Here is a 15,486-nt window from a genome sequence, read left to right as displayed (position 1 = left end):
TTTATTTTTCTCTTCAAAATTCGCTGTGGAACTTGAAGGCACAAACGCAAATGACAAAAATAACAAGTTTTCCTCCTGTTGCTATTAAAACTAAATAGCGGGGGCCAGTTCGGGAGGAAACATCACACCTTTGAATTTCACTGACGAGAAAGGATTAATCAGCTTTTGGCAAATATTTGTAATGATAAATACTGTATTTTTTAAAAAAGTAATTTTCTAAACGTGCTGGACACCCCTTTTTCCTCCTGCTATTTCAGATTTAAAAAAAAATGCTGCAGACTTATATTAATACTATTTTTTTTCTGGGTTTGAGTTTCCCCCAGAAATGGTTTCGAGAAACCCGGTCGTGTCGCAGGAGGTCAGTCTCAAATGGCCAGCAAGCCCTCTTCAGCAGAGAATCACAACATTTTTTCCACAACTGAAGCCTTGCATATTTTTACTTAATGCCGTGTAAAATTAAGAACAAACAGACTGTAAAAAAAAAAAAAATCACATATAAACCAATTAACGACAGTTTCTTTGTATTTCCAAAAAAAAAAAGAAGACTGAAGGGCAAGCGGCAGTATTCCCTCCTTCCATACACCCAACTTTTTCCAATTCTGGGGGGATTTTTTAAGCTTAGTTTGCTCATTAATAGGCCTTTCACATAAAGACGCTGTACGTTTCAGCCGAGGTAAAATACAGGCGCAGTTTATGGCGTCCAGTGAGCGGTGCTTTGCCATAAATAAGCAGGGACAGGTAAGAGGAACCGGGGCCGGGCGCTGGGCTGTCGAGGGGAGCAGCGAGGCCTTTTGAAGTGCTGGGAGCAGGAAGCAGCACAGCCTTTTTAATTAGAGCACATACAGCTGGAGGATATACAGGAGGAGTCTCCTCAGAATTTATTTTGGGAAGGGAGGGACATATCCTTCAGGTGTTCTCATTAATGCAGGCTTAAACACAGAGCATAAAACCCAGCATTTTAAGAAGAAAAAAAAAAAAAAAACCAAAACCAAAACAACAAAAAACTCTTTCCCCCCAAATACCAGGGCTGAAATCCTGCTCTGCTAGAAATCAACTGATGTTTTGCCATTTAACTCACTGAGACCATAATTTCTTTCTAAAAAATTAGTATGGACCGCTTGATCCCATTCCCATCAATAATAAGGCTGTACATAGAAAACTGCTGATACGTTTTCCTGCATGTTTACATATAAATACAAAGGAACATCGGAAAAAAAAAATTAATTTCAAGCTTGATCCTGCTTTTCTTCTGCGTGCAAGGCCACCCCTGATTTCACAAATGATCAGGTCAGAAGCAGCTCCCAGGTGAGGATCAGAGTGGGATTATTTCCGTGGTACCCGAGCTTTGTATTTTTATGAGAATCAAGTTCGGGGCTCCGGAGGCAGAAACACCATTTGGTTTCCTTACTAAGCACTGATGAAACAAATTTTTAAAAAATCTCTAGAAATGATAAACTGGCAGACTGTGAGTAGATGTGAGGTTTTGTGAGGCGGGAGAAGCAGTCAAAGTACCAAACCTCACAACCGACAGCGATTGCTGTTTGCTTTCACCCTCTATCTGGTAGGTCATAATTAGTTTATAATTTTCAAGATTTCTGCAGTTGATTCCAGCGCTTGAGTGTGTGCTGCCGTTTACTGAGAAAAACTCCTTGTCAGCACTTTTGCCTTTAGTAATAAGAAATCTTGAAACACCTATTTTTTAGATCATTATTACTTTTGGATGTCAGATACGTGATGTCAAAGTATTTGTGAAGACGGGAGAAACTGACAGGTATATTAATGTGTTTAACTGCCAGCTGTTGATAAAAATCTCTGTAAGAGCTAGGTATGATTGTTATTAATGAGACCTGGTTTTGTTTAATTTGGGAAATAAGCCACATTTTTATTTAGGTTTTATTTTGTAAATCAATTAAGAAAATACCTGGTTTTAGTTACAAGACACTACCTTAAAATTTTGGAACTGTAACACAGTTTCCACTAGTGTTACTCCCCGTATCTATTAAAAAAAGCTCTCCTGAGAGCTAGGTGCTTTCTGGCCAAAATAACTAAAATCATTTTAACTGTACCATGGGTTTAATCAATTTAATTATTCTCAAAATCTCAATTTAAAGTAACAAGGGTATTTGTGTGCTTTGTGTTGATCTGTGGGTGCCAGAAACTGATTTTTGTAATAGCAATGAAAGTCATCACGTTTTAATTTATATTTGATAAATGAATATAAAAAAGCCTTAAAAAGCAAAAAAATCCTTACCCACTCCTTCGTTCTTTTGCAAACCGAGTATTAGTTGTATGGGTCAGTACAGTGGGGTTTGCAGATAGTTTCAGGATACCAAATGGCAATTTCTTATCTATGTTTCCTAACATTTCTTTTTTGATCAAGCTCGGGGAAGGTCTCTGGGTTATTGATGAGTCTCATTTATCTATGAACTGCTATTAAATTGACTTGCAAAATTGCTTATTTCTGCTGTGTTATATCCCGTTCAAACGTTTGTTGTTTTTTTTTACGTGCCGTATTTTAGCTTTGAAAGGGTGACGATGGTGTCTATTTCTAGAAACAGATAATAGACGTATTTGCAAGCAGGTTTTGACACTACGTAAGCAATAAAAGTAAAAAAAAAATAAAAAGTATATTCTTATAACGCAGGTTTTCCTAACTGCATCTTTCTTAATCTTACCTGTTAAAATCTCGTTTCAGAATCGTTAAAAATCTGACAAGCACCAACTTGAGAGAATTTATAAAGTATTTCAAATGTGATTTTAAAAACATAATGCCACCATTATAAAATAAACTCTTTATCTTTGAAATCTAAAATAGGCATGTGTAATTTAACCTATCACTGCAGAGAGCAGGCAAATCTATTTTAAGATACTACAGTTTCACTGTGTTTCTCTCCGTATCACTGGAGAAAAGGCTTTTTATTTAGATTTTTAAAGGCTGTTTCACTATTTCTTTTTGATTTTGTTACATGGCTTTGTGGAATAGTAACAGGATTTTACAAAACCATCGGGTTTTGGAAAAAAAGCATGGGCTGCGTCTCGTGTCTGCGGCATGCGTGCTGCTTGTTTTTCTGTGGAACACTGAAAGAATGCTGTATTAACAAATACATATATATAAAAAAACAGCTCTAGAATTATGTATTTCAGCCTTCAGAAAGATTTTGTGAAAATTGAGTGCCTTCAATATACGCAGCGTGTATTTGTATATGAAACAAGTATCTTTGATCTACAGTTTTCTGAGAAACAGCTGGGTAGTGGATGAGTCCTGAAACGTGGCATTTAGTTGTTGTTTGAAGAAACCCATTTCCAAATGTTACGAAATTAATTTTGGCTGGAATTAAAATAGCTTTTTTTTTTTTCTTTTTTTCTTTTTTTTTTTTAAGAAATTGGTGATCTCAGGAATAAAACTTGCTTGTTTTCTGCTGTGATTTTATGATGGCTCGATGACGCTGTGTCAGGTTTGGGCCGTCGACTCTCAGCAGGAGCAGAGGGGACGGGGGGCTTAGAGGGTGCCAGCTTTTTTGGGGTGATGCTGCCTCGGACAGGACCTAGGCCTTGCAGGATGGGGAGATGAGCCCGGCGGCTTATTTGCATTTTAATGACTTTTTAAAGGAAAGGCAGCGTCTGCTTTCTCATTGCTGTCCTGCATCATTTCTCAATCGTTCTGCCAGCACAACCCTCTTGCATTTCTCATGGTGGGGCTCAGGACACCACCGTGAAGCCCTTTGCAGAGGTGGTGCTTCAGCTTGGGTGGCTCCTTGTGCTCCAGGTGCCAGGTTGGTGTCGCAGCCGTGTGTCAGGGTCAGTGAGGAGGAGGAGGATGAGCGGGGTGTCTCCAGGGGTGGAGGGACAAGGCAGGTCCAAGTCCTCGTCCTGCTGCTTGCCTGGCTGCCCACACCCTGTGGCTGTAACCAGGGTCTCAGGAGGTCTGCAGAGGTCCAGCTTCCCACTGTCACTCATCTCGTGTGACACTGTGAAAGGCGTTAGAGCTGAGGAGAAGGAGATTGGCATGGGAACTACTCAATGTTTGTTTTAAAATTATTTTTCTCCTGGCTCTTTGGACCTATCTCACAACTACGATACAAAGCTACAGCCAGAGAACTGTGAGGAAGCCGGCAAAATGTTGGCTTTTGTTAATCCTGTCAGTTTGTCAATGTTCAGAGCAGACTTTCGTACCACCTTCAAGCTGCTTTCTCCCTGCATCTGCTGCACCGTGCTGACAGCGAGGACAGAAGGAGTCACTCCTGTCATTCCTCCAGAGGCAGCCCAGACTCTGGTTCCTGCACAACTCCCTCTTCTTGCCTGGACTGCTCTCCAAGTCCACCTCCATTTGTAGATCCCAGGACATTTCCCTTGTCCCTCTTGTGCCCGAGACCTGTTCCAACAGATGGCTCTGGTGGAGGAGCTGCTTTTGCAGCTCTCCTGTCCCCTTTGCCCTGACCTAAAAAGCCTTGTTTGGAAGACCATTGTGCTGAGCTACAGGCTCTTTGCTGGGGCAGGTTCTCCCATTAAAGGTGTCTGGGTGGAGCGTTAGCAGGCTTGCAGGTTACTGGCATTTGTCTTACGAGGTGACCTAAATCAACTGAGTGATCTACCGATCTGGGACAAACACCCACACGGTTCCTTCCTCCTGCAGCATCTGTTGATGCCCTCATTCCAGCGTAGATTACAAATGCTTCTCCCAAGATCATCTTCATCACTTTATTCATCCCACGCATCAACCAGAATCTTTATGTATTCTTGTGGGTCGCCTGTTAAGTTGGTTGACTTGGGGTGGGGAGGAGGTCTTGGAAATTAGGCAGCATCCAGATGTATTTAAAGCAGAATTTACCTCCTGGGGATGTAAAAGAGAATTGTGGGAATATTTTGTAGGAGTTCCTAACTGTCAGCTCAGCTGTTCTCACTTCTGGCTGTGTCCTGGCCCCGAAGTGATTAGCTCAGGACTTTCCTGATGTAATACCTGAGTTTCGACCTCTGTATCTCACCGCAGAGGCGAATACGGATTTAAAGGTGGTGTCAGCACGAATTACAGGGATGCATCTGCCCACCGTCAGGTTACCTGGGCCCCAGTTGGAGGCCAGGAGCCAGAGCAGGTCGGAAGTCAGGTCCTACACTCAGTTGGTTCTTGGTCGTAAGTTGGTGACTTCTGAGGAAAGAGGCAGATGTGGTTTCGCCTGTCTCTGAGGTTTAGGGGAAAAAAACGGTTTCATTTATAGCCCTTTACTGTGGAAAACTCTTCCCTGCTCATTCCAAGCAATCTCTTACTCTTTCCTCTTTTTAGCACATGTGATTGAAGAAACAATGAACCCTTTTTTTTCTCCCCCCCCCGCAACGAGGATTGTGTGTTACTTCCAGAAATGCCAAGGGACTTGTGACTCACCCAGCTCAGCAGCATGTTCAGAACTGACCCCCCGGCTTTGCAGGCAGCGTGATTTTATTGTCCTTCCTTGTTCCTATTCTTTCGACAGGTTCCCACAGCCAGCGTCACCATAGAAGGAGCTTCTGCCCTCAACCGTGTCCGCTGGGCCCAGGCTGGGAAGGAGGTGGCAGTTGGTGATTCAGAAGGTCGCATATGGATCTATGACGTTGGAGAGGTATTATTCTTGTTTTGGGGTGGTTTTTTTTAAAGTTCGGCTCCTGGAGAGTGCCGCATCCAAGTTTGAAGAAAGATCAGGTTTGGTAACACACGAGTAGGACACCTCCAAAGAAGCAGCCAGATGGAGTCCCTGTTGCGTTTGGGTTGCCAACAGCGCGTTAGTCACGAAGCTACCTTGCAGAAGAGTTAACTAGTTTAAGTCTCATGAGAGAGGTCTTTTTTTGAAAGTTTTCAGTGTTTTTAAAACATTTTTTTTTTTAATGCTTCTGTGGGTACAGTTGGAAAAAGTTACAAAGGAACATAAAGAGGAAAATAGAGGTGCAAAAAGAACCTGTGTTGTTCTGATGCTGGTCCTGAAGGGTTCACCCTTTATATACTTTAGTGACTACTATTTCATCACTGGCGTAATGCTGTAGATTTTTCTCAGCATGACATGTACAGAACACGTCTGTTCTTTTAATACTGAATATTGCTGAATGTGTCTGAATATGTGCAAGAGTGCCAACAGGGGGGAATGAGAGGTGTCCTTGCAGAGGATGGTAGGTGTGTGTGTGATGAAGAGAATGTAGGTGCTGAGAAACAGCAGGATGCGTGTTCTATATCTAAGGCTGCTCTCCATTCACCCCGCTACCTCTTACAAAAATCATCTATACTGCAGCATGTTTGGCACTGATGGAATCTGCCTCTTTGTTGATGAATGCGGTATAAAGTGTTCTGTCAGCATTACAACCCTTTGGAGCAGTTCAGGGTGAATCTCTGAGCAATCAGCTTTTATGTAGGGAATTTGTTTTCCATCATTATCTGTGATAGGATACGGAGATATCCATCTCTACACAGTAGGGAAACATTATAGAATACATACAGAATTATCTGTAACTCTCATAAAGTGATTTTATGGCCCATAGCAAAATTGCTTGTGCATGACTCATATTTTTGGATTGTATTCACTTGTGCAGGAGTTGCCTTTCCTCACAAATGTTTGCTGAAACTTCTTGCCGTATTGTTAGCGTAATTTCTAAATTGTCTGAGGTTACTGCGTTCAGATTTCCACCGTGACACTGGCAGGTCAGGCTGTTTTTATTTATTTTTCATTTCTGCATGACTGTTCCAAAAAGGTGTGTGGGGGGGGGTTGCCTTCCAAGTGATAGGACGTGCTGTGGAAACGTCTCTGATGACAGCGCAGTCTGATCTTGTCTGGGAGTCTAGACAGGCTGTGGAAATGCCGCTTTTTGCATATCATACACCAAATTATTCATAGCATTGTTTATCCCTGCAAGCTCACCCAGGAGAAAATAGATTTAGTGTCCTATGCAGAAGAAGTAACATTTAAGTTTTTGGCCTTTCCTCTATACTATAATGAGACTTCAACTTGCAGAATGAGTCACGGTGATACACTCAGATCGGAAAGGAAGAGGGGCTTCTATTACTTGAAAAGGGAAAACTAAAAGAGAGTCATTCAGTGGTGCTTATTTGTGTGAGTCCGGATCAGTGCTACATGAAGTGTTCTGCTGTTCCCCAGCGTCTCCAGTTCACCTCCGTACACACTGGGGCAAACAGAGGGATGTCCATCCACACAGCTGCTGACAGGTCATGGACCATTGCTACCCCTCCTCCTCTGTAACGAATGAAGGAGCTCATTAATGTGTTGCCTGGTTTGTTTTTGCACTGTCAGTCGCTGCAGTAACTCCTGTACCAAGTTTAGGAGAGGTGGCCTGGGCTTCAGCAGCTTCAGATACCACCAGAGCTGCTCTGCTGTGTCCTTAGTGGCTGTTTCTGCTTTAAAAAAGAAGGGTGCTCATATATTCTCCAGCACAGCTGATACTTTGCTGCTCATCACTGGAGTAACTCATCCCCCTGATGGTAACTCAGTAGCATCCACTTATTTGAGGGTACATCTCTCTGATTCAGGAAGGTGGGTGCGATTACTCGCATTAGAAAGTCACTGGGCTGCTTTACAAAGACCCTAAATACACTCACCAAAAACACCAATGCACCCTTTTTAAAACCTTTCTTTTCTCATGTCTGTTCCCAGTACTGCATTAGGTCAGCTGTAAATTCATAAAACGTTGGTTCCGTCAGAAAAAACCTGTGATTATATTTGTATTATAATAAAGCGCAGTATCTTTGAATTTCACATGACTATATAAGCAATTTTCTTACCCGTTTGAACAGGGAGAATGGACTCCATGAATTTTGATCAGAGCAGAAAACACCAGGGTATCAAATCATTAAGGAAAAAATTCAAGTGATAGGAATCTTTACTTTGGTAGATTCGTCACAGTTTTAAGGAACTGTTATCGGGAACAGTGAAGTTTACTGCTGCTATTAGCCCATATGGTATAAAGAGAAAATATTGTATGGCCTAAGTGAAAATGAGGCCTAACCTTTTATCCTTTGTGAAGGCAAGGAGGGGGAGGTCAGGGCTGTTTCACTTGTGTAAGAATTTAGGATTTGGCCCTTTTTGATACATTACCCAGTCATAGGTTTTATGGCACAGGAAAGGGCACAAACGTGAAGGACGTGGCAGGGTCCATGACCAGGGAGTTAAAAAGACTGGTGACATTTTCAGTTAGGCTATACAATGTTATCTCCTTAGAGTATGTACTTTTAGTTGTTTGATTTCAGCATCGTGTCTGAAAATAACCGAACACATTTATTTTCACAGTGAGGGGTCTATTTTCCCCTCATGCGTGTGCTTTATGCCCATTAGCATTAATGGGAGTTACACACACACTTCCAGGGGAGAGGAGACTTAAATAGTCCACATAGATGTGAATCTTGTGGATCAGTAACCACTGATTTAAAGAATGGGAATTACAAAATGAAACAGAAACCCAAACAAACACACAAAAATCTGATTGTTTCAGTGTGGTGGGATCTTAAACCTATATAACTTAACCAGAGAATATAACCAGTCATTGTAAATACACTTTTACTCTGTAAGAACAAAGTATTCAAACTTTTGCCGATCTAGTAGTTGAGATATTATTATTGTAATAGAGTGTATAATGTGCTTTAGCTTCTGGGGCTTTACAGCTTATTTACTGGGCAGCAAGTTTTCTGTACGGTCCAAGAGAACATGGGCTGCTGCCTATAGATTTATTCACCTGCCCAGGTGATTGATAGTTGCACCTAACTGCGTGTCTCTCTCGGAGATAGATTTTCTAGAAAGCCTGCTCCCGTTGTGCATGCTTCAGTGATGTTACACAGTTGCCGCTGTCATAAATATTCTCTAACAACCCCATTTGTTGCTTACCTTGGCTTACTGAGAAAGCTCTTTGCACCTTTGGTTGCGAAAGAAGCAACTTCTCATCCACCTTCCATTTTTTCTTCCCCCCCCCCCCCCCCCATTAATCTCTTCCAGGTCATATTCTGCTTGTGCCGTGAATAGATAGACAGAAATTAAATCCATGATTTATTATGTGATTGTAATAAAATATAAAGTAAGTTTTGCAGCACGGGATTGGAGAGTTTGCCACTGTAGTCACAAGGAGTGCATTATTTTATTAAACTAGAGAAAAGTAAGGAAAGGTCTTCCAGTCTCCCAAAGGAAGCAGTTACCTGGGATTCTGTACACAGTTACTGCCTCTGTCCTCGTCTCCTTGCAGCAAAATCAGAATCCTGTTATTTTTGTGCGACTTTGTTAGGTTTCAGAGTTAGTATCTCCTTAAGGCCTTTTAGGGCTTGTTCTTTGCGTGCTTCCCCGTTTGCTCTGCAGTGGCTGTTAGTCCCCATATCCCGTTTTCAAGGACATGACATGGGAAGGAGGAGCTGGCAACTGTCTGAGGTCTGGGGATGAAGGGGTACAGTGAGGAATATCCAACAATTTCCTTTGATTTCAGCAGCCTTTAACGGCTGCTTGGGGATTCCTAGGGTTCCGGACAGACAGAAATGCATCTTTGGGACCAACTTTCACGTATCGAGTCACGTATTTTTTTCTGGGTAGAGCGGGGAAGGGCTGGTTCTTTGTGCTCCTATCTCGAGATCCCCATGTTTCACTCTAGATTTCATACAGAAAACAGATCCAGTGTCTCTTTTGTGCAGTTGAAACCTGCTGTAGCCCAGAAAAAGAGAAATATGAAACTGGGTTTTGTGTCCTGTAGTTATCCAGGTAGATTTTCCAGTAGGTTTACTTCTGCTGTCATAAGGCTCCTGTAGAGCATATATTGAGTTAGGAAATGTTTTTGCCACAGAAGCAGAGTTGAGACTTGCCATAAAATATTTTATTTTAAAATCTGTGTTGAGTTACAAGTATTCTTGGAACACAGATAAATGGCTCGCACACGTATTGTGAAGGCAAATTTGAGCAATAATAAGGGGTTGTGCTTACAACCAGGTTTTATTCAACAGCGTTCAAAGATCAAGTAAGATACAGTAGTTACAACAACACACACAATCCAGGCATAAAGGATAATTAAATAGATTGTGAGGCAGTGCCTGAATTTCACCAGTGATATTTTTGCTAGGGAGGTTGGAATACTGGCCTCGGAAAAATTTAAAAGCATGTTTTAACAAAGCAGAATCTCTTTTAGTTGTTGGAAAATGTAAAGAGCTAAGGTTTTGATTTGCTTCCCCTCTGCCCCCAGTTTTATAATGTTCAGTCTTGAGAGACTTTTAAAACTGGAAGCTCTTAGAGATGACCAAAAAAAAAAAAAAAACCAAACCAAAAAGAGAGAATGACAGCATACTAGGAATTCCAGCTTTTTACTTGAATAACTGAAATACTGACCAGAACAAGCTCTTCATCCCTCGCCATTTGAATTTTGACTGATACAGCCAGTATTCACAAAGGGATTTTTGAAGTAGGTTAAATAAGAACTCCCTAATGAAAAAAATGCACTAGTTTGAAATCAGTCAATTTAATTACTGTGTTTTATGAAGGCCATTACCCATTGCTGATTACTAGGGTGATAAAATCTTTAAGCTTTGGTAGCCTCCATAGGGGGTGAGCCGATCTAAGTAGAGCAAAGTCCAGTCATTATCACCCTAAATCCTTGTGTTTCTCATTACAATATTCATTACTTTAGGTTACTGTGAATGCTTTGAGGTCTTTATGTAAGCACTGGTTTATTCTCCTGTAGAAAAACAATGTTATGTTGATAAGTTAAAACCAAGCATTTATTTATACTTTTACAATGTAAAACAGGGCTTTGCTACAACCAGAGACAGAAATGCATCCACTTAGGCCTGTGAGTACCCCTGAACTCTCCTGTTCATGGGATTTCTGATAAGAAATGGAAAAGGATGGGAGTCACCTTGTTCTTTCAGTCTATTTTGGTACTTAAATAAGCTGGAGTGGAGGTTTGGGTTCCTCATAACAACCTTTAGTAAGGAAGTGCTTCTCAAGAGGGAGAACCGAGCCATGATCCCACTGATGTGGGTGCTGGGGGTTGGAGCTGTTTTTCTCCAGCGCCAGTCCAGGGCCTTGCGTTTCCCTTTCCCCGCCACCTCTTGCACATCACGGGGCATCACTGTTGTCCCAAAGCAGGGTAATTTACCCGGGTTTGCCTCCCTGCCCTTCCGGATCACCTTCGTCACGGCCTTCTGACTGACACAGCAGCTTCATACAACCCATGCTGTTTAAAAGATGACCTCAAAATCATTTCCCCTCTTTTTTTAAAAATCAACCCATAGAATGTATCAGGGAGAGAGATCTTCAAGGACCCTTCCAACTCGAGCCATTCTATGATACGATGTGGGTCTGGGCTACTGGGACAGGAGAGTAGCCTATAGAAAAAGGCTGCTAGCCAAAGAAGCCCGAGCCTGGTGGCAACGTAGATGGCTCATGTACTTACAGAGACAGGAGTACCTGGGGCTGGAGGGGGACAACTAGTGAACCTGAGGACCAGCTGTGCCACCAGCACACATGGCTGCAACTGGCTGTGTACTCACTTCAGTCAAAAAATTAGCAGAATGCTCTTAATGATTAGAATGCTGAAGTTCCAGAGCGGGTAAAGGACAGTGGGACAAAGAACCTCTCAAACTGGAGCCTGTCAGCAGGATTTGGTGACCTCCTTGTATGTGATGGATCTGTGGGTCCCGCCTGGTGTCACTCTTGCTCATGCCATGGTGTACGCTGGGTCTTGGTAATGACAGAGTTCTTCTCTTTCACTATATATATGTAAACAAACGTGAATTTCCCCTTCATTTTACTACCAGAATATCACTTGTTAAAACTGAAGGAGGAAGTACCAGATTTTTAATGAAGATGCCCTTTCTCTCATTTGCTGATCAGACAGTGGAGTTAAAGGGGCGTTAGTGAAAACAGACAGAAAAGGGGGGGGGGGGGGGGCGTTCAACAGTCATCCTAAAACCGTAATTGATTCTTTATCCTTACCTTCCAGTTGCTTCTGATGAAATATTTCAGTAGTTGCCCAGAGAGAGCTTACCGGCTCCCTGGGGAATTTCATGGGGTAAAAAGACATGAGTTTCCAATATGATACAAATATCTTCTGTAAGAATTCTTCAACTCCTCATCATAGGAAATAAAAAAGCCTAAGGAAACCCAGTCAGCCAACCAACAAAAATCTGGCTCCAGTCCTTTTTATTCATTTGCAGACTACTTTTAAAGCTGACGTGTGTTTCCTTTTCCCCTGCAAAGGCCCAGATCCTCCCCCTGCAGAGAGGATCAGAGAGAACAAGCCACATGTGACAGGAGTTAATCATGTCGCTTAATGCACGATTAGAAGGCACTCAGATAACGAAGTGATGAGAGCGGCAGAGGAGAAGCTGGAAGAGATCGTTCCCTTCTCGCACAGTAAAGCCCGCGGGGCCAGGGGGGGGAGAAGGGAGAGCTGTGTGTGACAATATTCCTGCTGGTATTTTCCTCCTGAGCTGGAAAATGCTATAAAGGGCAAGAAAGGAGAAAGGCAGGCTCCAGGTCGGACATACCAGTCCGTCCAGTGGCACTACTGGTGGCTTCATTCTTCAGTGAAGCTTCTCCCAAAAGCCTTTCAAGAGGAAAAGATCATCCGTCTCCAGGCTTTCTGTGGTAGCTGTGGCTGAGGCAGCAGAAGCCAAGCGGGGCTTTAGCTGGTCTGCCCCATCCCTGCATCTCCCATCCTGGCGGGAGACAGAGCTGAAGCCGATGCCTGTTCACAGTGTCAGAGAATATGTGTTTTAAATATCTGCTCGGTCTGTTGGGTGGTATTTTCTCCCAAAGTTTTTACCCCTTTCTGATGTAAAAAGAAGTGTTGCTGAAAAACGTCCATAGCTTTAAGTAACAGAGAGGATGGAAGGGGAAAAGCACCAAATACAAAATTTAGTCTAAGCTCCGTTTGTGTGCAGCAATTTGCAAATTTATTGGAATTTGTGTGTTATCGTTGTGGTGTTAAAACAATTCTGAAACAAGAGCTGCTTTGTATAATTAATTTTCTTCGTGATGCTTCTGTGGTTTCAACCTGTCACATCCAGTAGCAGTTTTCATTTTGAGAATCCTTAACTATATTTTCAATCTCTTTTTATGGTTTGCAAAATGGTCTGTGTTTTGAACATGAAAAAGTATTTAATTTGTGACTTGGAAAGTAACGTTTAAACCTAAAATATCAACTGAGGATAACTCTGGGCCTTCATACATCCTATTCAGTGGCTAAAATTCCATATTTGGTGTTTAATTTAAATGTGAAATGTATCCTCCAATGCCTAAAGTGATGGAAAAGTCTGTCTGAAATGGAAAAAAAACCCCAACCCACAAACAACAAAACCAAACCCCTGCTATTTCATGGATGAGCTTTGGCACATAATGGAATTGTGTACAAAGTCTCCGGGAGGCCAACAACTCTCCTGCAAACCAAAAATCTGTGAGCGGTCCATGGGCTACTTCTGGAGAGGGTGAGTTTGCCAACTGGGAACCAGAAAAGCCGTGGCAAAAAGTCCTTTACTTTTCCTGTTCTGCCAGATTTCCTGGGGTGAATCACGGCGTGGATGTGACCTGCTTGGTTTGGAAAAGGAAGTGAGCTGAGCTGAAGACACCCTGATCTATTTCTTCCCTGGGGCAATAGTCCTTCACTCAGCTGAACTTCACCTTTGCTGAAGCTCTAGGATTTCATGTGAAAATGATGGGACAGTTCTTCCCAACAACGTAGCTGTCAGCAAAAAAAAATATGTAGATATTGGAAAGAGCCATAGGTTGAAGGCTCCTTACCTTCTAGTTTTGATCCATTCGGTACTTTTAGGCTTTCTAGTGCGATGAGGAGAACTGACAACATAATTTGGTAGAGGAGGAATTCTCCTGGTCCCTTAGCTCCAAGCTCTCAATGTCCTGAAACTCATGCAAAAAACCTGGTGGCATTACAGGAGGGGTGGGAAGGCAGGAACCACAAGGACTTTGCTGCTTGGGGCAACACCTCTTTTGAAGCAAAATGGTTAGCTTTTCTGAAGTGTGGCTCTTTCTGCTCCCAAAGCTGATTAATTATATTAAATCTCTTTTATTTCCGAGGACTTAAACAGGCCAGCTGTCTCTGCCATTGAAAGTATGATTTGAGGAGATCCACAGGAGAGGATCCCCACAATGTGACTGGTGAAAGCACCCTGGTCTGCTTAAGAATTTCCTCCTGACTAGATATTAGAAAGAAATTCTTTGCTGTGAGGGTGGTGAGAGCCTGGCCCAGGTTGCCCAGAGAAGCTGTGGCTGCCCCATCCCTGGAGGGGTTCAAGGCCAGGTTGGATGGGGCTTGGAGCACCCTGGTCTGGTGGGAGGTGTCCCTGCCCAGGGCAGGGAGTAGGACTGGATGAGCTTTAAGGACCTTCCAACCCAAACCATTCTGTGATTTTATAAAGAACAGGCCATAAGGTTATAGCTTAATGTTTGTATTTTAACAGTAAGAGGTGATCTAAGGGGACAAAAGTAATCTGAATTTCACCTTTCGGTCATCTCTTTCAAGATGACTGGTCATCTTGAGATGACTTGAGTCAAGATGACTCAATGGTTGATCCTCTGTGGTTGATATCAAGTGCAGGATTTTGATACATCAGTTGAGGGACGCGTAATCTGTTTGATAGCCTGGACATCGGTCTTTCTGGTTAATTCAGGGGAGCCTGAACCACCCCTGATATAGGTGGAACTGGAGCATTGTCTACAGTTGAAGATACTTTCTCCTTCCTTGTTTTCTTTCCCATGTGCCCTGTCAAGTTTTAATCCTTCAGGCTGAAGTTTTCCATAATTGGTGTTTGCTTCCAGCACAGGTTTTATTGTTTCTTACTTTTTCCCTTCTTTTTTTCCAAAGATTAAAGACAGTATCAGAACACAAAATGAGTACCATGCTCAGACTGAGGGAGTTTTAACCCTGACACTTCCTATCTTTGAAGTGTTGCAGTCTGCAGTCGTAATGCTCTGTTGACATGCGGTTGTGTGTCACGGATGCATAATTTATGGGCTTTATAGTCTTTAGCCTGGGCTCCTGTTGGACCGGCATCGAGGCGGCCGCTGCAGACAGAGGGGACTGCGCTTGGGGAAGAATTAATGGGCATTCAAATGCTTGAGTTCCTGTGCAGGCCCTTACGCAGTGTATCTTTGCACATTGCACATAAATTATTAAAATAACACCATTGTTCGCTTGGTATTCAAAACATAATTTACCATTAACGATGTAACAATTCAGCAGCTACTGTTCTCCTTGGGAGAAAAACTCCAAGGTTGCTGAAAACGGATTCAGTTTCTGTTTGAGATTAAGCTGCTTTTTTTTTTTTTGTCATATAAGCTAATATTTTTGTCTTCTTTTTACTATGGCAGCACTAGTTAAATCAGACCCTGCTGGTGAATTGCAAAGAAATAAATCACAACAGACATTAATCTAGATGAGGGCTAAGTAATTAACTTCATGGAAGGGTGGCGTATACTGTGTCTGTGACACTAGACTGACTGCTGCGCGTAGAATAAATGCCGTATTTATGCT

General features: G+C 42.4%; 1 protein-coding gene across 6 annotated transcripts in view; it reads left to right on the top strand.

Moving 5' to 3' along the window:
- The window catches only part of DYNC1I1 (dynein cytoplasmic 1 intermediate chain 1), a 169,164-nt gene that overhangs the window by 148,297 nt on the left and 5,381 nt on the right, over positions 1-15,486 (top strand). For all 6 annotated transcript variants that reach the window (XM_074151118.1, XM_074151115.1, XM_074151117.1 and 3 more), the window contains one exon: positions 5,466-5,591. In XM_074151118.1, the coding sequence (XP_074007219.1) occupies positions 5,466-5,591 (126 nt within the window). The remainder of the gene's footprint in view (positions 1-5,465; positions 5,592-15,486) is intronic.

This window comes from Numenius arquata, chromosome 7 (assembly GCF_964106895.1).
Source record: "Numenius arquata chromosome 7, bNumArq3.hap1.1, whole genome shotgun sequence".
NCBI classification, from domain to species: domain Eukaryota; kingdom Metazoa; phylum Chordata; class Aves; order Charadriiformes; family Scolopacidae; genus Numenius; species Numenius arquata.
Note: the sequence above shows the minus strand (reverse complement) of the source record. Positions and strands in the feature narration are given on the sequence as shown.